A 27,581-nucleotide genomic window follows, 5' to 3' on the forward strand; every position below is an offset into this window, starting at 1 on the left:
GCATCAACAGCCTACATGGCAGATACCTAACTGCGAATATTGAGATGTAATGTAATCCCACCATTGTTCTGTGTATTGTCACTCTATACCGAATATTAACACGTGGTCCTGTCTTGGACAGCATGAGGCGCAGTTCGATCAGTTATTGTGAAACCATCCTTGCCATTATGAACGCACCCCAAATACGATCGTGCTGTACGACGTCATCGTGTGTACAGTGCCGACAGGACGTCTCAAGACTTGAGTGCCCCGGTCATGGACGTCTAAGCGAATCTCTGTTCTTCAGAAATCGTGTCAGTAACCCGAAGTTGTGGTTACCCATAACGTGCTCAAGTTCTGTGAGAACTACTGTGTCCTGTGTTGAAAATGTAAGACTACCAACATCCCGTTCGGACTGTGGGTTGTATGGTTGTGTGAGACTGTGTACTGTGTGTGGTGTGCGATCCCTACTGTGTAGTGTAAGAAAGATGTGAGACTGTGTATCGTGTGTAGTGTGTGATACCCACTGTGTGATGTAAGGAGGATGTGATACTGTGTATCGTGTGTGGTGTGTGATACCTACTGTGTGATGTAAGAAGGATGTGAGACTGTTTACTGTGTGGGTTATGTGAGACTTGTGTTATGTGAGACTGTACTGGTTGTGTGAGACTGTGTTCTGTGTAAGGTGTGTTGTACTGTGTGTTGTTTTCGGTTTTTGCAAGTGGGCGATGCTTGAGTGTTACTTGGGCATAAGCAATTTAGGTCTGTCAGAGTCCTTTGATGTGTGATTGCTCTTGGCGTTTTGACTTGTTATGGTTTCTAGGACTCTAGGACCAACAGCAGAACTAAGCACGTCATGTGGTCTCACCATTGTGACTTTGAAACTGCTCTGCCCAACCAATAATAAATGGGATCTCGTTTGGGCTGTTCCTTCAAGTGACCTACAGTTGGCTTCCTTTGTTGGAAACAGTGATCTAATGACCACGGTCACAATGTCAGCGCTTAAGCATAAATCTACCTAGCAATCTACAGGCAGTTTGCTTTGTTGTAGACAGTGATCAAATGACCACGGTCACAATGTTAGCGCTTAGTATATTGTAAGTCCATACAGTATAGACCGGCTGTTCTACACCGACGCCAGTCTTGCTCCAAGGCTGTGCTGAATCCTAGCCCTTCTATGTCTATTAATTCTATCCTTCGTAGAGGTACGCCCAGATAAATTGACAGTACACGGACCACAGTCTGTCTATCCTTCATAGAGATACGCCCAGATAAATTGACAGTACACGGACCACAGTCTGTCTATCCTCTGTAGAAGTACGCCCAGATAAACTGACAGTACACGGACCACAGCCTATCTATCCTTCGTACAGGTACGCCCGGACAAATGGACAGTACACGGACCACAGTCTGTCTATCCTCCGTAGAAGTACGCCCGGACAAATGGACAGTACACGGACCACAGTCTGTCATTTACTGTATTCTTCTTTAGAAATGATCATTTATTCGATTAATTTTTACCATTTAGACTTGTGGAAGTCTGCACTGGTGGCATCACAAGATCCTCCGACAGACAGTCTGTGCTGGAGGACACCACACCTGTACTGGTTCATCTAGTAAATACATACAACGTTTTGATTTCAGAGATGGGCCACAGGTTGAAGTATACATTTCTAATGATAATTGTGATGGTGTCTATATCGAGAATCTAGGTGTGAATACTGTTTTACACCTTTTAATTCTCTTATACGCAGATGACGCAGTACTTGTTAGTCAACTGAGGCTATGTTTTGTCTCTTTAGAAAGGCCAGAAATATTAACCTCCGAATAGCCTGTTTAATCTGGGCTTTTGATGTAATGGTTGTTCCCATTCTCTGCTATGGGTGTGAAATCTGCGGATATGAATCACTCAAAATTATCGAAAACGTTCACCTGAAGTTTATGAAAATCATCTGTAATCTTAAAGTATCTACCCCAACATACATGGTATACGGAGAAACGGGAAGATGTCCTCTGAGAATTAAGGTGGTAAAGCGACTGATTAAATATTGGCACATCCTTGCAGTACCTAAAATATTAAGCGCTAAATTATCAACAGTTTATTTATTTCAATACTGAAAGGCCTCAGGCCTATAGTATAAAACACACATCATACTACTCATGATATAAAGTAGTATAATATCATGGAGTCATATCATACCATATAATGCTATATCACGTCATATTAGATCATATGATATCAGATGGTACCATGTCATGTCATGTCGTATCATATATGTTCTCACATCGGAAATAGTATCATACCATATCATAATACATCATATCATCGTCTCACGTCATATCCTATATATCATATGTCAAAGATCAGCTTGTACATCATATATAATGGCATATCAAATCATATACATGACATTTTAGCAAATGTAATATAGTATCATGCTAAATCACTCACTTCTCGATATCACACATATCTTTATATCATTTGTAGGGCGCACTCCATATACATATCATTTATAGAAGAATTGTCTGGATAGCATAGCTTTGTGAATAAAAATTGCAATATTTTGGATTACCTTTTCATTTGAACACGTCAACAGTGAAGAGAATTTGGCAATCGATTGGCTAAATTATCTCACACTTTACAGCCTTTGTTACATAACGAAAAAGCACTATGGCTATCAAGATAGGTGGTTTTGTCGAATGTACCGTCCTTAAATCATGTAGGTCGTGATAATATTTTCAGACGCACAGAATGTGTTAACACTCAATGGATGGCCTTAAAGGTAGAACTAGTTTTAAGAGATCAATTTACTCAGAGCTTGTAGTCTTTAATGAATAACAGCTCCAAAGGTCTTTATTATAGGACACTCTCTAACATGTGAACGTTCTCTCCCAACCAATGTTTATACGCCAATTCTGAAATTCAGAACAACTAACCACCTTCTACCCATTCAGATCGGCCGTTGGGAGGGTATGACGAGAGAAAGTAGAACACCCACTGAGACCGGCTGCTGGGAGGGTATAACAAGAGAAAGTAGAACACCCACTGAGACCGGCTGCTGGGAGGGTATAACAAGAGAAAGTAGAACACCCACTGAGACCGGCTGCTGGGAGGGTATAACAAGACAAAGTAGAACACCCACTGAGACCGGCCGCTGGGATGGTATAACAAGAGAAAGTAGAACACCCACTGAGACCGGCCGCTGGGAGGGTATAACAAGAGAAAGTAGAACACCCACTGAGACCGGCCGCTGGGAGGGTATAACAAGAGAAAGTAGAACACCCACTGAGACCGGCTGCTGGGAGGGTATAACAAGAGAAAGTAGAACACCCACTGAGACCGGCCGCTGGGAGGGTATAACAAGAGAAAGTAGAACACCCACTGAGACCGGCTGCTGGGAGGGTATAACAAGAGAAAGTAGAACACCCACTGAGACCGGCTGCTGGGAGGGTATAACAAGAGAAAGTAGAACACCCACTGAGACCGGCCGCTGGGGGGGTATAACAAGAGAAAGTAGAACACCCACTGAGACCGGCTGCTGGGAGGGTGTAACAAGAGAAAGTAGAACACCCACTGAGACCGGCCGCTGGGAGGGTATAACAAGAGAAAGTAGAACACCCACTGAGACCGGCCGCTGGGATGGTATAACAAGAGAAAGTAGAACACCCACTGAGACCGGCCGCTGGGAGGGTATAACAAGAGAAAGTAGAACACCCACTGAGACCGGCTGCTGGGAGGGTATAACAAGAGAAAGTAGAACACCCACTGAGACCGGCTGCTGGGAGGGTATAACAAGACAAAGTAGAACACCCACTGAGACCGGCTGCTGGGAGAGTGTAACAAGAGAAAGTAGAACACCCACTGAGACCGGCCGCTGGGAGGGTATAACAAGAGAAAGTAGAACACCCACTGAGACCGGCTGCTGCGAGGGTATAACAAGAGAAAGTAGAACACCCACTGAGACCGGCCGCTTGGAGGGTATAACAAGAGAACATAAAACATGTAAGTTATGCGACTCCCCAGGAATAGCCGATGAACTTCATTATTTACTGCGATGTAGTTACTTCATCAATATTTGACTAAAGTATATTGCTTCACGATACCTCAAATGGAAAAATTTGGCTGCCTTCAAGCAACTAATGTGTACAAAGAAAACTGCAGAATTGAAAAGCTCTCGCATTTCATTCTATACTATTGCTGTTTCAACACTAACTATGCCCCATCTCGTCATTTTCTATGCAAACCGATATTTTCTACTCTTGTACCACCGCTAGGTGGTTGAAGGAGAATAAAGAAGCTTGCTGCCCATCTGACTCAGGTGACGCAGTGTACTGTACATAGTTGATGATTCCATGATACAACGCTGGTGTTTTATGGGTAGGTGAAGACGGCTACATCAACGTTGGTTCATACCTTCGTCATATTTAGGTATTTGGATTTGGTCCATGTCTGGCACTGTTGCGTTTGACACACAATCTCGAAACATCTCCCCTGCAGTATACGAAGATCAGTCATCATGCATTCTCTCAGCATGCATGTCCATCCTGTTCTGGTACAGCCTTGACATTCCTCCAGCCCAACAGCTAGAAGTAAGACACGGTATATCAAGTGACACTCTTCTGTCTTACAGTCAAGTAGTTTTTGATACTTGTGAGTGCCGTACGAATTACAACTGCCTATAGCACTTGTCCCTTATCTTTACATACAGTGAGATAAAGCGTTGTGTCCACGTGAAGATTTGGGTTTCATGTTAATTGCCAGGGTCCTGTTGTTCAAAAACCCAAAGCTCCGTTAACCTTAATATTGTGTTAACGTCAGGAGATCGAACACCAGTTCCCCACAGTTCCGTTAACCTTAATATTGTGTTAACGTCAGAAGAGCGAACACCTGTTCCCCAAAGCTCCGTTAACCTCACCAAGTGATAGGACTATGTTAACTTTACGTAACGTTACCATTAGTTCAAGATCTAGCTCCATGGTGACAACGAGGTGTTCACCATCGTCCCTTTGTTTTGTTACCTCAGTGATGGATTTCTGGCCAAGAATGTCAGCATTTTCATAAAACATGGTCTCAATCACACTCGCTTCTTATTCTTCTGTGCTGTTTTTTTCTCTCTTTTCATTTTCTTTTCTTAGAATCAGTGGTTATTCAGGTGATCATCTGAGGAACATGTTTTAGCAATGCCATTTTGACAGGGAATCATGGGAATCATTCGTCAGCTTGTTTAATGCTTGTGTTTAACGGTGTGCTATTTAAAATGGCGTTTTGAAGAACTGGGCCCATGTCTTAAGCATCAGAGAATCTGTGCCAGAAAATTAGCATGATTGTTTGTTGGTTTGTTTTGTGTTCAACGTCGCACTCAGCAATATTACAGTTGTACAGGTGTCCATCAGATTACACAGGTGACGTCACTTCCTGTCATGACAAACGGCTCTAGGGTATCCATGACATTAGGCAGGTGACGTCACTTCCTGTGATGATGAATGGGTCCAGGGAACGGGAATAGGAATTCATCACATTAGACAGGTGGCTTACTGCAAGAGATAATGAAGGAGGCTCATCTTGACGCTCATCAGAAACTTTTCTGGACTTAATACATTACACCGACCGGTAGATGACTGTCCACCACATGAGATAGGGGGCTTACTGCAAGAGATAATGAAGGAGCCTCATCTTGACGCTCATCAGAAACTTTTCTGGACGTAATACGTTACACCGACTGGTAGATGACTGTACATCACATTATTTACCCATCACATAATTTACATTAGATTGTCAGGTTCATATAACTGGAGACAGTGTTAGAAGACGCCAGTGAACCATACACTATGCCTGGAAATAAGTAAATCGCAAATCAAAAGTCTTCACTATCCTCCAACTATATATACCGAGGCATCATACGCGAAAACTGTTAGTTCAGTTCGTACAGGTGACAGTGACCCAGCTTATAAATATCATAGAAGCTGGCATTGCTCACGTGGAACCTGCAACATTCCAGTGAGCATGTTCGACCTGATAATTGTCCAGGAAAACCGCAAGATGTAAACAAAGCCATTAATCCTACGTTCTTGTAAATCTACCGGTAAAAGGACTTTGGGTTCTCTTATATTTTATATTCAGTAAGTAATCCCAGACGTTGCCTTTGCCATCAATGCATGCAAACGTCCCTGATGTCACAAATCGCCAGCACGAGTGTCCAGCTACAGCAGTTTTTTCTTCAAGATGTTCACTAACTCCCAAAATATTTTTGTGACCTCATCCCAAACTTCGCCTCCGGACCTACAAACTATAACTTAAGAAATAACTCTGATATGCTAGGAATTTACAATGAAACTGCCTCTTATACACGGGCATCGCAATACCTAAATGGACCATCCGTCTGTGATTACATATCACAACGCTTTACAAATTCCAAATCGTCATATAGTCTCACACAACTTAAATACTTAATTACAAAAACCGAAAATAAGACTTGCATTGACCTTAATTATGGCACTCGTGTTTGTCAAATTGTTCACTGCCGCCTCAGGTTCGGAAAACTCAACTCACTCACTCACATATAACAGACATTCCGTGTTGCTCATGTCGATAACAGAGTAAACAAACTCTACACTATTTCCTCACTTAATGTGGTAATGATACTCAGATAAGACTAAGTAGAAAGGTAGTCTTACGTTATTGATACTAAACATGTTGTTTTATTGTCTTTTAATGCCAGCATATTACTCTTGTTCTCATCGACCAATGGCTGTATTATTGCCGATGTGATGTAACATTCACGCACCTGTCTGTCTGTATGAGACGAGTGGTAGATCATCACAGCACGAGGAATCTTCGTCATCTCTTTATGGCAGAGAGTGGTCTTGTCATTATGTCTTCTGGCATCTACTCAAGGCTACTCGAGGCTTCCCCACACATCGGTGCCATCGAGGATACAGACTACATTCTCCACACCCGAGTCACCAGCCGAAAGAGATACACGAGAAACTGTTCTAAAATTGTCTAGATAATAAACATAATTTCATAAAGTGGTTACCATGCCAACATTTGACTGTGACTGTAAGACGGCCATGTTTTCAGAGAGGATATCAACCAAGACAGATATACACAGTTTCACAAATATCTGGCATTGTGACTGTAATAGCACTATAATGTCTTTAGACACACGATAGGATTGTAATGACTTTAGTTACACGGTAGTATTGTAATATGTTGTCACACGATATGATTGTAAGGCCTTTAGTTACACGGTAGTATTGTAATATGTTGTCACACGACACTATTGTAATGACTTTAGTTACACAACAGTGAAATGTCTAGAGACTGTCGTATACATCTTATGACGCACATGCCCGTCTCATAAAATCTGTCACAATGTTCACGATGCTTACTTAAAGAAAAAGAAGCATACAGCAACAATAACATTTACAAGAGTAAAAGGCAAATAACGCGATCGGTTCGTCCGATTCACTGACTTGGTTCACACACGTCATCGTATCCCAGTATTGCATACATCTAAGCTCATGCTGTTGATCACAGGATTGTCTGGTCCAAACTCGAATATTTACAGTCGTCATAAAACTGGAATATTGCTGAGAGCTAAACTCACTCAAACGAGGTTAGGAGAGCAGAGGACAAAAGGATCATTCTCTATTCTGTTTTTTGTCGTAAGTTCTTGTGTGTGTTTTGAATGAATGATTATCCTGTCTTTGCATGTGTTTTCAACGTTTTTCACTGTTGGTGCAAAATACACTCATCTTTTTGACACCTCTGTCATAACGGCTAATCATTGATCATTACATACCCATGATTTGATATCGTACAATCGACTCTTCTTTCAGAAGAGAACTCTGATTGCTATTATTATGGGTATGGTGAATGATTCGAGACGCTAAAGACAGTTTTTAAATCTTCCAAAGCTGAATTATATGAGACGTGAAGAAACTCAATGGAGTGAGTGAGTTTAGTTTCGCGCCCCTTTCAGCAATATTCCAGCAATCTGGTCCACCGCCGCCATCTCCGATACCGGAAATGGATTCCATACAAGGCACCCATGTGGAGAAGCGAACCCGAGTCTTTAGCGTAAAGAGCGAACCCGTTAATCACAAAACTACCTCACCGACCCTGAATATGAGTCATTGACAAAGAACATTAAACATGACCATTTTCTGTGTTTCTTCACAATCGAGTAATCTGTGTTAGTCAGTAACGTTCTAAAGAGTGTTTGGTTTACCACAGTTTGGAGCAGCATTAGATCTAGGTGCATTGTGTTACGACAGTGGTAAGCACTAAGGAATGCACCTCTCCGCCATCTTTCTCGATGACACGCAGTAGTCTATAGTGGTTAAAGCGATTGCCTCTCACGCCGAGGACAATAAGCACAATGTGTGAGGCCCATCTCTGTGTCCCTTCTGTTTTACTGCTGAAATATTGCTAAAAGCGACGTGAAACTAAAGACACTAACGCAGTCACACAATAAGTTTTCCACCACTGTCCACTGTACTCCATTTACTGTGCAGCAAGTCATCATATGTCTGAATGGATGTTGATTTCAAGAATACCACTTTGGTGAAAATTATAAAGCGTGTGAATAGATTTGAACGTAGTATCGAAGGATTCTGGCCTCTCTGTGACACCCAATCTCTTGAAGACTTTTGACCTTCCCACTGACAAGTACAAACATGTCAAATTTCAATATCATCAGCTGTCAGATGTTTAATTTGAGTATGCAGTTTGAGGGAAGACAGGAATATTGTGAAAGACTAAAATGAAATAGAGCTCAAAACTGCCTTACACGTCCACCCATCCTCCCTCACTAAAGTACTGTCGGAAATAGGAGAAAAAAACAGTTTTTTTTCACGTTTATCTCTACAATTTATGCAGTTATATGCGAAAGTGTGAAATGTCTGTGAAAATACGTTCTGCCTAACTACCAGTTCCAGTGGTAGAGATGGGAAACGTTAGAAAGGGAGAGATTACTGAATGAGCAATGCGGATTTGTTCTAAGTCCAAAGCGACTATTTGGAACAGACCATGGATTTCTGCAAATTAGTGTGCGATGATATTGTATTACAAAGAGCACTTTTTAAATGTCCATTTAAAGCATAGTTGCCGTAAAAAATAATAACTTTCATGTCGAAACTATTAAGGATGTACCTGCCACTGAAGTGTCAATATAACCATAAAATGAAACCGACAGCAGGGGTCGTCTGAAAATTCAACCAGGACGGATGAAGCAGAAGATAGTTGGACAGGGGCGGATACAGCTTTTTGAGAAAGGTTGGGTGCACATTATTGAGAAAAGGAGGGTGTACATTTAGTTTCACCCGACTTTCATTGGCCATCTACTCTTTTACATATCGTAACAAAAACTTCACGAAGTAAAGACACGCAATATGCTAATCTCATATGCTAATTAGACATATTCAACACAAATGAAAAAATACAAAATATCTTTGAGAGGAAACCTTGCGCCAGCTGGCAGCTCGTGCATTTCATGCCAGGTGAGTCGAGTTTTCGTCGTCATGCCTGCCAGACTGCCATCTATAGTCTGATCTGTTGTTTTCAGCAGGTAGTCATATTTTCTTTCTCTGTTTTGCCCGATTTACGAGTAAACATTATTTTCTGGATATCCTCTTACGTATCCGACTGAATGCCCAGTTGCCCGAACTGAATTATTTCGACATATCTTATGTGCAGTTGTGGAAATTTGAGAGATACAGAGTAACAGCCTAATAGAGTTGTTGTTTTCTATTCCCGGCAGTACTTTAACACATAAATGCATATATTCAGCAGTCCTCCTTACAACACATTCATTTTCTGAAAGAAGACTGTGTGAGGTAGCCCCAAAATTGTTCTGCACTGTTTCAGTGAGAAGAAGAAAAGAAAAACATGGCAATAATCCAGAAGATATATTTAGGTCTTCCGTTTCTTAGCACAAATGATGTTGAAAATGACAGATTACATGATCTGTTCATATAAACAGTCAGAGGATTTTCAATATTCCTGCCGTTAACAGTAACTACAGTCCGTTCAAACGGACTATATGACTCTCATTTCTCTAAAACATATCGTGTGTTATCATGTGTAGGAACATGCCTGCAAAAATCCAGCCTCGCTTGACCAGTGCTTTCTGAGATGACTTTTGAAGTAAGTTTGACTTTACCCCACAATCAGCAACATTCCAAAGATACGCGACGGTCTGAATGTATTCGGGTCTGGACCATACAATCCAGTGATGAACAGCAAGGTCATCGACCTACGTTATTGGGATACCATGATATTTGTCAACCAAGTCAGTCAGTCTGACCACGCGATCCTGTTAGTTGTCCCTTACGACAAGCACGGGTTACTTATGATAAAATGCTACCCGGACCCCCATGGGTGTAGACAAGCATGGGTTACTTAAGATAAAATGCTACCCGGACCTTCATGGGTGTAGACAAAAATGGATTAATATCAATACTACCAGGACCTTCATGGGTTTAGACATGCATGGGTTACTGAATATCACTGCTACCCGGACCTGCATGGGTGTAGACAACCATGGATTAATATCAACACTACCAGGACCTTCAAGGGTTTAGACAAGTGTAGGCTACTGATGATCAATTCTACGAGGACCTGCATGGGTTTAGACAAGAATGGGTTCATGAAGATCAAATCGGGGGTCTGGCTTTTAGATGCATGGATGACAGCAGACAACATGTCACCACAAGAGATCCCGAAACTGTCAGTCTAATGAGTTGGTGTCTGTCTCTGCACTGACATGATCATATTTCTCTCCAGAAAAAAATAAACAGGTAACTCGTGTGAAATCAGACAACCATGTATTGTTTTTTTTTTCTGTCTTTACAGTTTTCATCAGAAAAGTTCATTCGCATCCAGGACTAATAAGGTGAACAACCGATGCCACTACTAGAAATGAACAGAATGGATAAAACAATGCCTCGACTTATTATTGTTAACAAACACAATCAAAGCACTAACAATGGCAATCTACAATCAAATGTTAAGTGGTTCGCAAATGTGCTAAAAATCTCTAACTGCAAATGAATTAGTCAGATCATGGGATACATCAACGTTTGTTGAAATAACTCAACATAACAAAATAAATATGATCAAGCACATAAATATCAATTGGGACAACCTTCTCATGCGGAATACGAGTGATAACGACCCTTCTCAAAGGACTTAACACAAGAGTAGGGACAATCTTTGTATGTGGTATATGAATCATAACACCCCCTTATCTACAGACTTAACACAAAAAGATAGGACAACCTTTGCATGAGGTATACCAGTAATGACATTTTCCCCATCAAGGACTACACATTTCCACCCAGTAAGAAGGAACCATTGTTTTCACCCCTGCTGAGAATGTGCATAGCTGCTTTAGTTCAAGTTCCAAGTTAAAAGAGCACATTGCTTGAAATAGTTCAACCCTAACTACTGTATGTATCCCCTGAGAAAAACAACGTGGCCCTGACAGTGAGGGAGAGGAAAGGTCTCAGTTGCATCTGATCTCTATACTGAAGAAACATGTCTGGGTAAAAAGCACTGTGGTAGCCAACACCTGTATCTTGACACTTGTGAAATGATACATAAAATAAGCTTTTCTCTTTTTATTTTTAAAAATAAATGATACATTTCACTGGCAGGCCTATGGAACACAGTGGTACTATCAACCAGACATGCTTTGTTCTCTTGGCAATACTTAACCTGTGTACATAATGTCTCTCTTGAATATTCACAGTTGTCAACCGTGGTGACCTACAGCAATCAAATCAACCTGGGGTATACACTTTGAGTAAGCTCTGAATCAGTGTGAGAACGGTCAAATGATGGTGTGGCCACTGCATCCCACCTGTTGCCTCGCAGTCAGACTGGAGATTGATTTGTTGATTAAAAGTAGTGACTTCAGCACACAATACAACTGCAGATGAGCCAAATGTGGACCAATAAGAACATTCTGTAGAAAGAGGTCGGATTTTCACAAGGGTCTGGAGGGGTAGTTATAGCATATATCACCATAGACAGAAGTCAAATACAGATACGTCTGTCCATCCAGGATTCTGCCCTTGCTATAACAAATCATTCATGGCCAAACTCTACCCCATACCATCAGGGGCTATCTAGGGACTGGGACTCTGATGTCAAACTGCAGCTAAAGTCACTGAACAAAGATCAGAACAAAATGATGTCCTATTGAGGAACATCATTACTTACACTATGGATTTGTTGTTCAAGTGTCTTATAATTAGCAGATCAATAAATGCGATCTCTGTTTAAATGACATTAATGGATTGAATACAGTCTAATGTGAAAATACCTGAACTTAGAGCATAAAATACAAAATTCATGTTGAACAAAGTAATGATACATCAACAGCAGGTGCTTGGCTGGGGAACTCAGATTGATGCTAGATAAACTCCACCTGTCAGGCAGTAGCAACATGACTAAGTGAGTGACTTGGGTTTTACGCCGCTTTTAGCAATATGTCAGCGATGTCACGATGGAGGACACCAGAAATGGACTTCACACATTAAACCCATGAGGACAATCGAACCAAAGTCTTCAGCGTGACAAGTGACTGCTTTAACCCCTAGTCCACTCCATTGCCCGGTAGCAAAATGACATGGTGACATTAGGCTGACCAAGTGAAGGTAAATCACCTACAGCTGGATTGTACAGACTGGTCAGTTAACACTAACAATTAATTACAAAACTGTATGAAAGCAAAACAGATTTCGACTGGGATAACTATATGGTATTCCTTGTTTCAAAGGCCTTCCCATCAAACACAGTATGCACAACTGTGTACACGTGTGAGTTGAAAATAGACGAATGTAGGTTAGTACAACTGGAAATCCCTATAGTGACTTAACAGCCACACATCATTTTATTTATTGGATCACATGTGCATAGACAAAAAACAATGCTTCCACAAGACGATGGCACTAAAAACAAAAAGTCAGTGTTCTCCCCTTTTCAACCTGTAGAAGTAACGTTTGTAAAACGATTGAGTGAAAATAAGAGCTCATGTCAGTCTTCCTGGTGTTGCTAATTTGAATTCCCAGTTTGACGAAACTACCCCATGATCCAACAAAGAAAATGACAATGGCATTGGTTTATGTTACAGTTATAACAAAGGCATAACAAGTAGAAACCTGTCCCTCAGTAAAGTACTGATTTTAGAACTCTTGTTGGGATTCGAACCTAAACCCTCAGAGTCAGACATGTAATCTCCAGCGAACAAAGTCAGCCAAATCTGCCACCATGGCCTCCACAAGGTCTGTGGTCTGGACTACCAGTTGTCAGACTTCCATCTTTTGAAAGCTGAAATGGGTGTGCAGGTTAGGTGTCTGACTTTGTGTGTGGTCGATTAGATGACAGACTCTCAGAGTGTGAGTTTGAATATAGAATGGAGCTTAACCCAGCAATGGTCCTGATATCATTTTCAGTTCTCTTGCTAACAACAAAGAATCAAATAACACCTAACATGTTGGTGATGGAGGTCACGACTAGTGGAGCCATTAACATCTTGTTTCACTGTAGTGTTCTGTGGAGTTTCTATCAGTGTTCTCAGCCTGGAATAATCCCTATCTATATGTTCTGCTAGACCGGCTGGGTGCAGTCCTAGTCCTGTCGGCTAGAGGTTGTTTACTGTTGTCGTCGGGGTTGTAGGGTATCGCTGGCAATTTGGGAGGAGTCGTTTTCACTTGCTCTGGCCATGGGTGTTTCCCTTTGTGCGGCCTGTCTCGGCTCATCAAACAGTTTGTTGCCATTGAAGTAGAATCTCCTGTCCGAGTGTAAACGTCTTTTCCTAGCAAGTTCTTGTCTCTGTGCCACAGTGAGATCACTGGCGATACCAATACCCCTTTCCTGCAGAACATCCCTCATTTTAACACTATGCCATTTATCATCCCAATGAAGCATTTTCACAACAACAGGTCTGTTTGAGTCTGGTTTCTTTGTATTTTTTCTGTGGACCTTCTCTATGTCCCTGGGTCTTAGTGGTGGTAATTCTTTCACTTCCCTTGCCGTGTTGAGCACTTCCAGAACCTTAACCTTGATGTCAGTGTATGTCTCTTTACCTGTAGATTCTGGAATACCATGTTGTTTCTCCTACTTCGCTGCTCCTTGCCTTCTGTTGTCGTCCCTAGCTCACACAGGTAGTCTTCAGCTTTCTCCACTCTCTCAATTATTGTGTCTATGTCCAGCCTGAGTCCATTCTGTTCTTCTTTGGTGTTGTTGATATCTGTCATAAGTTTACTGACATCAGACTGGAGGGATTTTATGTCCTCTTTAACCGAGTTGATCTCTCCACAAACCTTGTCTTCTGAATCCTGAATACGATTAAAAATATTGTTTGCATTTCCTCTAACTCTTGACTCAGAGGTCCTGGATTCAGTTCTACATCGCCTGCTAGATGTATCGTTGATGGGAAGGATGAAGCACACTGTAGAATTGGTCGAAATGTAAACAATATGTTGAGACAAGTGATGTCGCAACTTTTACACAGATGTAAACATTGATCAGTGGATAACATGGGTGAGATGAGAGGCAAGGTATCAAACTGTTCACAGTATTTAATCAGTAAGGATGAGAGAATAAGATGCACTGATATCAGCAGAGCACATATGGTGAGTCGATAGGGCATGTCCGAGCTGTCTGAATATGGTGTGTTCCTGATCTTTACCTGGTCAACCTGCCGTGTACGTATACCGCTCGGGTGTTTAAAACGTCCGATCCTCGCTCTGTAGAGCGAAATGTCAATCATTATGAATGAGAATCTGTACTACAGCCCTTACTGGGTATTTGCGACAGTTTATGTGTGTATTGGATGCGGGAATGTTATAATTACCAGTTTTTTTTCTTCTCGGCAGCTTCTCTCGGCTTCACGATTAGAGTTGAAAACAGTAACTTCCGTGTCTCTCTCTCTGTCACTGTCTCTCTGTCACTGTCTCCCTGTGTGTCTATCTGTGTTTGATGTCTGTCTCTCTGTCTGTATCTGTCTCCCTCTGTCTTTATTTCTGTGTCAGTCTGTCTCTCTATCTCTGTCTGTCTCTCAATGTGTCTTTGTCGCTCTGTCTCTGTATCTCTCGCTCTATGAGAAAATACAAACCCTTCCGTTTATTGTGGTATGGCGATGGTAATCACTATCTTTTGAACATTCTTCTGATAACTTGCTTCCTGGTCCAATCCTTATTACATACTGCAATTCTTCTCTCAATTCTGGATATAAGAACACTGTGCTGTGTAACACATGAGGTGTAGAATATGAGGAAGGTCAGCTCTGACTGAGTTTATGTTCCCATACTCTGCCTCGTGGTAACCTATTTCATTAACTGCAATCCTCAGTTTTTGCCGCAATGTGTCCAGTTGTGAAATGCATGATGAAGTATGTTATATATCTCAGCTGTTGATAACAGCAGTAAACTGTCAAAGTTAGTGTTATGAGAATACAAGAGTAATGGATATACACAGAGGATGGTTTAACAATTTGAGATGTTACAGAGACACAAAAGCAGCTGTAGTATGTTGTCATTTATCTGTATATCCGACCATGCTCCAGAGACCTAGATCAGCAATGGCGGCATCGACAGGAGAGAGTTTATCAAAACCTTGACAATCCTAACAAAGTAGCTCTGGTGCTTTCAGTGAATTCACGATCTTTACTACGGACAGTTCCCAGTACTTCATAGCCTTGTTTAAACAACTCTTTTCTATATCTTAATGCTTGCATGCTCATGATTGTAAATCCTTGTTGTTTGGACCAGTAGAGAGCTGGGGTGTAGCAATGAGCCTTGCTATAACACATCTCTCCTCAATATGAAGCTTAACATGGCAATACTAGTGGGATGATATCAGTAAATATATCACTGATACTCAGTGATGCATTGACGACAACACTTACAACATTAGTAACAGTGAGAGATAATAACAGTGGTGTTGGGATGATAACAGTGGTGGAGGGATGATAACACTGACGATAACACTGACAATATCAGTAACAGTGAGTGATGATGACAGTGGTGGAGGGATGATGACAGTGGTGGAGGGATGATAACAGTGGTACAAGGATGACAACACTGACGGTAACATTGACAATATAAGTAACAGAGAGAGATGATAACAGTGGTGGAGGGATGGTAACAGTGGTACAAGGATGACAACACTGACGGTAACATTGACAATATAAGTAACAGTGAGAGATGATAACAGTGGTGGAGGGATGACAACAGTGGTGGAGGGATGGTAACAGTGGTACAAGGATGACAACACTGACGGTAACATTGACAATATAAGTAACAGTGAGAGATAATAACAGTGGTGGAGGGATGATAACAGTGGTGGAGGGATGGTAACAGTGGTACAAGGATGACAACACTGACGGTAACATTGACAATATAAGTAACAGTGAGAGATGATAACAGTGGTGGAGGGATGATAACAGTGGTGGAGGGGTGGTAACAGTGGTACAAGGATGACAACACTGACGGTACCACTGACAATATCAGTAACAGTGAGAGATGATGACAGTGGCACAAGGATGACAACACTGACGGTAACATCGACAATATCAGTAACAGTGAGAGATGATGACAGTGGTAGAGGGATGACAACACTGACGGTAACATTGACAAGTAACAGTGAGTGATGATGACAGTGATGCAAGGACGAGGATAGTATTAGGTTGATGATAACAGTGGAAGAGGGATGATAACAGTGATGGTAATAGTGATGCAATAAATCTACTCTAGTCTATGAGTTCGTCTGGCATGACCGACACACAGACAAGAGAAGGTAAGTAATGTTTTCAGCTATATGCAAAACACGAGACATATCTTAAACGCAGCAACTTCTAGTACTGTGCCCTCATCTGCGCTGGACAAGGCCGACGCTGTGTTTGCTTTAAACACTGACCGTTTGCATATTTATCGCGTATGATTTCACAGGATATCGTTCTTATGTGTTGGCTTTATCCCTATAAACCCTATTATTAAACCGAATTTCTCAAGTTATGAGCGAAAAATGTATTTAAGTTTAGTGACCACACATGCCAACGTGTCTTACTCAGTGTTAAGGCCATGTAAGTATCTGGTTGTCAAGTATAGGAGCCAGACATTGTAGAGTGTTCCAAAGTGAGACGTTACATGATGCCCCCCCGCCCCCTCCCCTTGTGTAGCTGGGATGCATGTGACTACCGCGCACACCACACATGGATATGCGGCCAGCGCACACCTGCTCCTGCATTACCTGCATCACCTGCATCACTTACGCTGAAGTTCTCCGGGGAGCTGGTTGTGAGCGTGAAAGGATCTGTACTCATACGGTGTAGAGTGTTCCACTGTGATACCTTAAATGTCCATCCTGTTTAGCTGGGGTGCACCTCACTACGGTGTACTTCAAACACAGATCTGCGGGCAACGCGCACCTGATCCAACATCTCGCATCACCCACACCGTGTCTGAATCGATTACACTGAAGTTCTTTTCGAAGCTGGTTGTGAACGTAAACGGAATAGTGTAAGCTCGTTCAATGTACTTATATATGTACACCCTCACGTCACACAACACATCCACTAGATAACATATTGCAACATGAAACAGGGAACCTGGTCCAGAATACTTAGTGAATGAATATTGTTGAACGCCGTACAACCAATTTCACAGATATTCACGCTTTGTGGTTCCTGTTATAATCTGAACATGAACGAAAATCATACTCTTGTCAGGGCTCATGATAGAGCCACAGCAGTCATACTCTTGTCAGTCTCATGACAGAACCACAGTCATACTCTTCTCATACTCATGATATAGCCAGAGTCATACTCTCCTCATGCTCATGATAGAGCCACAGTCATACTTTCGTCTGCTCATGATATAGCCATAGTCACACACCCGTCATGCTCATGATATAGCCACAGTGACACACCCGTCATGCTCATGATATAGCCACAGTCATACACCCGTCATGCTCATGATATAGCCACAGTCCCACACCAGTCATGCTCATGATATAACCACAGTCATACTCTCCTCATGCTCATGATATAGCCACAGTCATACTTTCGTCTGCTCATGATATAGCCACACTTACACACCCGTCATGCTCATGATATAGCCACAGTCATACACTCGTCATGCTCATGATATAGCCACAGTCACACACCCGTCATGCTCATGATATAGCCACAGTCATACACCCGTCATGATCATGATATAGCCACAGTCACACACCAGTCATGCTCATGATATAGCCACAGTGACACACTCGTCATGCTCATGATATAGCCACAGTCATACTTTCGTCTGCTCATGATATAGCCACAGTCACACACCCGTCATGCTCATGATATAGCCACAGTCATACACCCGTCATGCTCATGATATAGCCACAGTCCCACACCCGTCATGCTCATGATATAGCCACAGTGACACACTCGTCATGCTCCTGATATAGCCACAGTCACACACCCGTCATGCTCATGATATAGCCACAGTGACACACTCGTCATGCTCATGATATAGCCACAGTCCCACACCCGTGATGCTCATGATATAGCCACAGTCACACACCCGTCATGCTCATGATATAGCCACAGTCACACACCCGTCATGCTCATGATATAGCCACAGTCACACACCAGTCATGCTCATGATATAGCCACAGTGACACACCCGTCATGCTCATGATATAGCCACAGTCATACACCCGTCATGCTCATGATATAGCCACAGTCACACACCCGTCATGCTCATGATATAGCCACAGTGACACACTCGTCATGCTCATGATATAGCCACAGTCCCACACCCATGATGCTCATGATAGCGCCACAGTCACACACCCGTCATGCTCATGATATAGCCACAGTCACACACCCGTCATGCTCATGATATAGCCACAGTCACACACCAGTCATGCTCATGATATAGCCACAGTGACACACCCGTCATGCTCATGATATAGCCACAGTCATACACCCGTCATGCTCATGATATAGCCACAGTCCCACACCCGTCATGCTCATGATATAGCCACAGTCATACTCTCCTCATGCTCATGATATAACCACAGTCATACTTTCGTCTGCTCATGATATAGCCACACTCACAAACCCGTCATGCTCATGATATAGCCACAGTCATACACTCGTCATGCTCATGATATAGCCACAGTCCCACACCCGTCATGCTCATGATATAGCCACAGTCATACACCCGTCATGCTCATGATATAGCCACAGTCACACACCAGTCATGCTCATGATGTAGCCACAGCGACACACTCGTCATGCTCATGATATAGCCACAGTCATACTTTCGTCTGCTCATGATATAGCCACAGTCACACACCCGTCATGCTCATGATATAGCCACAGTCACACACCCGTCATGCTCATGATATAGCCACAGTCACACACTCCTCGTGCTCATGATATAGTCACAGTCACACACTCGTCATGCTCATGATATAGCCACAGTCACACACTCGTCATGCTCATGATATAGCCACAGTCACACACTCCTCGTGCTCATGATATAGTAACAGTTATACACCCGTCATGCTCATGATATAGCCACAGTCATACACTCGTCATGCTCATGATATAGCCACAGTCCCACACCCGTCATGCTCATGATATAGCCACAGTCCAACACCCGTCATGCTCATGATATAGCCACAGTCACACACTCGTCATGCTCCTGATATAGCCACAGTCACACACCCGTCATGCTCATGATATAGCCACAGTCACACACTCATCATGCTCATGATACAGCCACAGTCCCACACCCGTGATACTCATGATATAGCCACAGTCACACACCCGTCATGCTCATGATATAGCCACAGTCAAACACCCGTCATGCTCATGATATAGCCACAGTCACACACTCGTCATGTTCGTGATATGGCCACAGTCAGACACTCGTCATGCTCGTGATATAGCCACAGTCATACACTCGTCATGCTCATGATATAGTCACAGTGATACACCCGTCATGCTCATGATATAGCCACAGTCACACACCCGTCATGCTCATGATATAGCCACAGTCACACACCAGTCATGCTCATGATATAGTCACAGTCACACACTCGTCATGCTCATGATATAGCCACAGTCACACACTCGTCATGCTCGTGATATGGCCACAGTCAGACGCTCGTCATGCTCGTGATATAGCCACAGTCATACACTCGTCATGCTCATGATATAGTCACAGTCACACACCCGTCATGCTCATGATATAGCCACAGTCACACACCCGTCATGCTCATCATATAGTCACAGTCACACACTCGTCATGCTCATGATATAGCCACAGTCACACACTCCTCGTGCTCATGATATAGTCACAGTCATACACTCGTTATGCTCATGATATAGCCACAGTGACACACTCCTCGTGTTCATGATATAGTCACAGTCACACACTCGTCATGCTCATGATATAGCCACAGTCACACACTCGTCATGCTCATGATATAGCCACAGTCACACACTCCTCGTGCTCATGATATAGCCACAGTCACACACTCGTCATGCTAATGATATAGCCACAGTCACACACCCGTCATGCTCATGATATAGTCACAGTCACACACTCGTCATGCTCATGATATAGCCACAGTCACACACTCCTCGTGCTCATGATATAGTCACAGTCATACACTCGTCATGCTCATGATATAGCCACAGTCACACACTCGTCATGCTCATGATATAGCCACAGTCACACACTCCTCGTGTTCATGATATAGTAACAGTTATACACCCGTCATGCTCATGATATAGCCACAGTCATACACTCGTCATGCTCATGATATAGCCACAGTCACACACCCGTCATCCTCATGATATAGCCACAGTCACACACTCCTCGTTCTCATGATATAGTCACAGTCAAACACTCCTCATGTTCATGATATAACCACAGTCATACACTCGTCATGCTCATGACATAGCCACAGTGACACACTCGTCATGCTCATGATATAGCCACAGTCAGACACTCGTCATGCTCATGATATAGCCACAGTCAAACACCCGTCATGCTCATGATATAGCCACAGTCACACACTCGTCATGCTCATGATATAGCCACAGTCACACACCCGTCATGCTCATGATATAGCCACAGTCATACACCCGTCATGCTCATGATATAGCCACAGTCACACACCAGTCATGCTCATGATATAGCCACAGTGACACACTCGTCATGCTCATGATATGGCCACAGTCACACACCCGTCATGCTCATGATATGGCCACAGTCACACACCCGTCATGCTCATGACATAGCCACAGTCATACACTCGTCATGCTCATGATATAGCCACAGTCATACACCCGTCATGCTCATGATATAGCCACAGTCACACACCCGTCATGCTCATGATATAGCCACAGTCACACAGTCGTCATGCTCATGATATAGTCACAGTCACACACTCGTCATGCTCATGATATAGTCACAGTCATACACGCGTCATGCTCGTGATATGGCCACAATGATACACTCGTGATGCTCATGATATAGCCACTGTCATACACTCGTGATGCTCATGATATGGCCACAGTCATACACTCGTGATGCTCGTGATATGGAGCACCCATGAAGAGCCACCTCCTCGTGGTGGGTGCTGGGTAGCGCTAAGTGCTCTTCTCCCGTGTGGACCCGGGACAGAATGTGTTCACAGCACCCCACTGCTTGTCGTAAGAGGCGACTAAATTGGGCAACCTGTTTGTCGTGGGTTGCGTCCCGTGTCGGTGGAGGACGGGATCCTGGTGGTTGAGGGCAGATGGGCTTTTAACTGCGTTTCATTTGCCCAACACATCACTTCGGCCCTTACTTCACCTAGACGGGTGGTTGAATGGGCCCGATTCAACCAATCGGCTGGTCATTCTAAGCCCTGTGCATGGACTGTATATGTGTCATTGTACAGATTTGATTTGGAATTGTTTTGAATTTCGGCTTTGGCACAACTTGTGATCTAAGTATTTTTATTGTGAATTCTAATATGAACCTTGCCTAGAGTCTTATGCCAGAAGGCGATGGCTCATGGGCCAATCTGGTAGTTTAATTATTTATAATTCTTCTACTGGAGTAAATCATCCCGGTATCCTTGGTCCTGCAAGCTGGAGGCCCGCTTGCTTTATCATTGTCCTTGTGATACTCCGTGGTGGGTGGGGAGCTCGGATGATGAACAATATGACACCAACCATGGCTTATGAAGTACCCCACAAAAAAAAACAAAGCGTCCACTTGAAATTGATCTTGTTCATACTGACCACAGACCGTCTCTATGGATTGAGTATTGGCCACGTTTCCTTGTTATTGAGACTCCGGACAAGACACCATTAAAGCTGAACCCTTTCGCAGTATCTAAAGGCATTCAAGGTATTGCTGGGGATGTTAAGAACATTCGGCACTTACGTTCGGGTGCGGTACTAGTTGAGTGCAGCAAGAAACAGCAAGCATCCAATCTGATGAGTATTGAATCTTTTGTGGGCATTCCGGTCACGGTCTCTGCTCGCAAGACCTTGAACACTAGTAAAGGTATCATCAGAGATCGTGATCGATTGTTTGCTGACATGGCCGAACTTGATATAGCATGTGAAATGAAAGATCAAGGTGTGCTGTATGTGAAGCTATTTTCAACCCTCCTAAATCAGTGAAGGCAGGCTATTGTAACATAGAAGTTGATAGCTACGCCCCCAACCCGCTCAGGTGTTTTAAATGCCAGAAATATGGACATAGCGTGAATACGTGCACATTGTCTGTTGTGTGTGCTCATTGTGGTGAGAAAACACACTCAACAGAAGATTGTGACAGTGATTTTAAAAAAATGCACCAACTGTTCAGGCGACCATTCATCTTCTTCGAAACAGTGTCCTATTTGGAAAGAACACATGGAGATAAACAGAATAAATTTACTCAAAATATCTCCTTTTCCGAGGCAAAAAAACTGGTAAAGAGGTCTGATCTTCCAGAAAGTTATGCTACAGTAGCAAAAACATCATCGGAGTCTACCTCTAAAATAACAAAATCATCCACAGGATGCCAGACTACCTTGACTTGGATCAATTGCGAATCTCCACAGCTTTTTTACCCTGCTATATCATCACAGACTGAGGAATCACTTCCTAGTACATCAAAGTCTTCTTCCGATCACAAATCATCATCATCTCAGTCAAATTCAAAGTCTCAATCGGCAGCTGATAGTCAACAAACTGTGAAAGGTAAACCGAAGCCTAAGTCTGATGCTTCAAAACAACAAAGTGGTAGAGCTTCTAAAGGGTCACAAAATAAAATTCAGTTGTTTAATAAATACGGGTCTCTTGAAGACATGGACGTTTCTGAAAACGTCCATTCTAGGGCACATAGCTTGTCGCCCTCCAAAAGAGTGCGGGGTAGATCCCCAAATAAATCCCCCAAAAGGTAGTTTATTCCAATAATATTGTACAGTGGACCTGCAGAGGATTGAGGACTAATTTAAATGAATTACAGCTATTAGTCCAAGATTTTACACCTTCAGCGATGTGTGTCCAAGAGACATATTTAACACAAACAGATATATTTGACCTTCATTGTTTTTCACCTCCGGATGATCGGGCCACTGGCGGATCATCCATTCTAGTCAAACAAAATGTTATTCAAAGCCCTGTTTCACTTATTACTAATATGCAGACTGTTGCAGTAAGAATTACTTTACATGCAGCGTTTACGCTATGCTCTCTTTATATTTCACCGTCTTCGGCGTTTGCCAAAACCGATCTTCAAGCACTATATGATCAGCGCCCGAAGCTCTGTATTATAATGGGAGATTTAAATGGGCACAACCCACTCCGGGGTAGTGTAAATAGAAACACTAAAGGTAAATTGTTGGAGGACTGTTGTTCTGACAATGATTTGTGTATTTATCATGATGGTTCCAGCACATATTTACATCCTGGTACAGAGACTTATTCTGCTCTCGACTTGTCATTGACAAATTCAGAACTACTTAATGAATTCGAATGGTCAGTCCACGATGACCTCTGTGGAAGTGACCATTTTCCTACTACATTAAAAGCTGTAACTCCATCTGATGTTCCTCCATCATCAAGGCGAAATTTTATAAAGGCTAACTGGGCTTTATATGAAACACTGTGTTCTGAAAAACTTAAACCTGAACTTTTTATTGACGTTCCTGGTGCTATTAAATGCTTTTCTGATGAATTGAACTCCACAGCTGATGAGTGTATACCAAAGTCCTCTGCAGTTCCACATATTCGAAAACCATGGTTCAACAATGACTGCAAACAAGCTAGGAAGGCAAGGACAAAAGCAGAACAATATTTCCGTCGCCATCCTATGTTGCATAATTTAAATAAATTTTAAATGCTAAAGCGCGGTGTACTTTTAAACAGAACAAACGCCAATCTTGGCAAAATTATGTATCTAAAATAAATTCTCGGACACCCATGTCCAAGGTATGGAACATGGTCCAAAAACTTAAAGGTAAAGGTACTAAATCTACTGTCCATCATCTTAAACATGGAGATCAGTTACTTACGGATAAATCAGATATCGCAAATAAACTGGGCGAAACCCTCGCTAAACACTCTTCCTCCTCTCATTGTTTACCTAAATTCCAGCAGTATCAAAAACAACAAGAAAAGAAAACTATTAATTTCAATTCTGATAATGGGGAAGATTATTATGAAACGTTTTCTATTCATGAACTCCATACTGCTCTTGATCAGGCTCATGACACTGCTACAGGAGCTGATAACATACATCATCAACTCCTGAAGCACTTACCAGAATCCTGTTTAGAGACGCTCTTATCACTATTTGATGATATTTGGACTTCCGGGAAATTTCCATCTTCAAGGCGTGATGCCTTAGTAGTACCAATACCTAAACCTGGACGTGACCATACGGATCCATCTAATTATCGTCCGATTTCATTAACTAGCTGTGTTTGCAAGACCATGGAACGCATGATAAATAATCGACTTGTTTGGTACTTGGAAACAAATAAGCTCATAACAGATATACTATGAGGTTTTCCGGCAAAACATAAGTACTGTCGATCACTTAGTGCGTTTAGAATCATTTGTGAAAAACGCACTGATTAATAAACAACATGCTGTGTCTATCTTTTATGATCTTGAGAAAGCATTTGACACAACCTTGAAATATGGCATTCTGAGAGATTTACATGACTTCGGGTTGCGAGGTCGTTTGCCTCAATTTATAGACAAATGTTTAAATCACAGACAATTCCAGGTCCGTGTGGGTTCTACCCTGTCTGATCATTACAATCAGGATCAGGGTGTTAAACAAGGCAGTATTTTGTCTGTCACTCTTTTTAGCATCAAGATCAACAGTTTATCTGAAGCTTTAAACGATTCAATTGATGGATCGTTATTTGTGGATGATTTTAATATTTCTTAGCGTGGTAAAAATATGCATACCACTGAACGGCAATTGCAGTTGTGTTTAAACAAAATAAATAAATGGTGTCTTGAAAACGGCTTAAAATTTTCTAAATCAAAAACTAACTGCATACATTTTTGTCGTAAATACAAACAACATAAAGACCCTGAACTGTCTCTAGATGGCACGCCGATTAAAGTTGTGAAGGAAGCCAAGCTCTTGGGTCTAATCTTTGATTCACACTTAACGGTTTTACCACATATTAAATCACTTAAAGCTAAATGCCTGAAAGCACTTGATTTGTTGAAAGTGGTGTCAAATTCTAAATGGGGAGGGGATCAAGCTACCCTTCTCCATCTATATCGATCACTCGTACGTTCTAAACTTGATTATGGCTCCATCGTATATGGTGGAGCTTGCAAAAGCACCCTTAAACTTCTTGATTCTGTACACCACCAACGTTTAAGACTTTGTCTTGCATCTTTCCGAACTTCACCTATTGACAGTCTTTTACGTCGAGGCCGATGAACCATCTCTTGCACAACGCCGTATCAAATTATCTTTACAATATATCACAAAACTGTACTCTAACGAATCTAACCCTGCCTATAACTTTGTCTTCAATCCTCTTTATGAGGATTTGTATAGCAAGAAGTCTTCTCTTGTTCCACCTCTTGGGCTCAGAATAAAGCCGTTTATTGCTGCTGCTGGTATTGAGCTGGACAGTATAGCTCCTTTCCGTCTTCTTTCCTCTCCTCCTTGGCAATTGGTTAGGCCACAGGTAACATTAAGTACATTTAAAAAATCAGAAACGAATGAATTACTGTATAAACAAGAATATAATCAATTGAAGCATAAATATAGCAATTATAAACCCTTATTTACAGATGGGTCCAAGGACGGTGGCGCAGTGGCTTGTTCCACTGTCATTGGATCCAGAACAATATCTTCTAGATTACCCGATAATAGTTCTATTTTTACAGCAGAAGCTAACGCCATATTAACAGCTCTCAAATATATTCAAAGACACCCTAAACGTAAACAATATATAATCTATTCCGATTCACTTTCTTGCCTTCAGGCTATTAAAAATATTTCTTGCAAACATCCGCTTTTAATAGAAATTATTGAACTGTATAATGATCTTGCCATTGGCCAATACGACGTCGTGTTCTGTTGGTTACCCAGCCATGTAGGAATCTCTGGTAACACATTGGCTGACCTTGTTGCTAAAGCAGCACTCAACAAATCTGTGACACCACTTCTTACTCCTTATAGTGATTACAAAGCCACCATTAGATCTTATATCCGTGATCTGATGCAGAAGAAGTGGGACGCCAAAGTGGGTATCAACAAGTTACATGAGATAAAACCTTACAATTGTTATACCCACTTGGGTTGTCAGTCCAGATTTGAAGAGGTCATTTTACGAAGATGTCGTATTGGCCACACTAGATATATCCATGCATACCTGTTAAAAGGTGAGGATCCTCCATTTTGTATCCCCTGTGATGAGAGAGTTACAGTCATGCATATTCTGCTTGACTGTGTGGAATTCTCCATCACAAGCGATAAGTATTTTACAGTTAAAACAATGAAGGATCTTTTTACCAGCGTGAATTCTCATTTAATTCTAGTTTTTTAAAAAGAAATTGATTTTTTGGTTGAATTTTGAATAGTGTGTTTCTGTAAATAGATGGATTTTAATGATTGGTAGTTTGAATTAGTAACTTGCTAGTGGCTGTACCCTCAAAGGGGGTTGAAGTATTGTAAAATTATTGTCCTCCTGAGAGGGTACGTAAGTCCACAAACATTCACAGTAAATTTAAGTCTAACAGATTTTTAATCGTAGTATTCATGTTCTTTCAATTTTGGCTAAATTTTCGTACAATCCAGCAGCTGAAGGGATGGTGTAAATCCAACTAGGGTCCAAAGGTAAAGGTACTGTAAGTCCCCATGGTCCCTAGTGTGGTAATCTACCTTCTGTTGTTGGCGATCTATAGTCTGTCTTTATATTGTATTGTCTAAATAGTGCTATTAGTTTTAACTTTCCGTGCTGGTTTTAATTGAAATTGTGATATTCTAGTTGTTTTACTGTCCTTCGTTGACAGATTTTACCATATGCATATATTTCATTTAAATGGTCTCGTCAC

At 42.0% G+C, this 27,581-nt stretch overlaps 1 protein-coding gene across 1 annotated transcript; it reads left to right on the plus strand.

Annotated features, from left to right (window-relative positions):
• Nucleotides 1-2,952: 2,952 nt before the first annotated feature.
• Nucleotides 2,953-4,059, plus strand: LOC137260358 (putative per-hexamer repeat protein 5). The gene has a single exon (XM_067798030.1). It carries the CDS (start codon nt 2,953-2,955, stop codon nt 4,057-4,059), a length of 1,107 nt encoding a protein of 368 aa, XP_067654131.1.
• The last annotated feature ends 23,522 nt before the right edge of the window (nt 4,060-27,581 follow it).

This window comes from Haliotis asinina, chromosome 13 (assembly GCF_037392515.1).
Source record: "Haliotis asinina isolate JCU_RB_2024 chromosome 13, JCU_Hal_asi_v2, whole genome shotgun sequence".
Taxonomy (NCBI): domain Eukaryota; kingdom Metazoa; phylum Mollusca; class Gastropoda; order Lepetellida; family Haliotidae; genus Haliotis; species Haliotis asinina.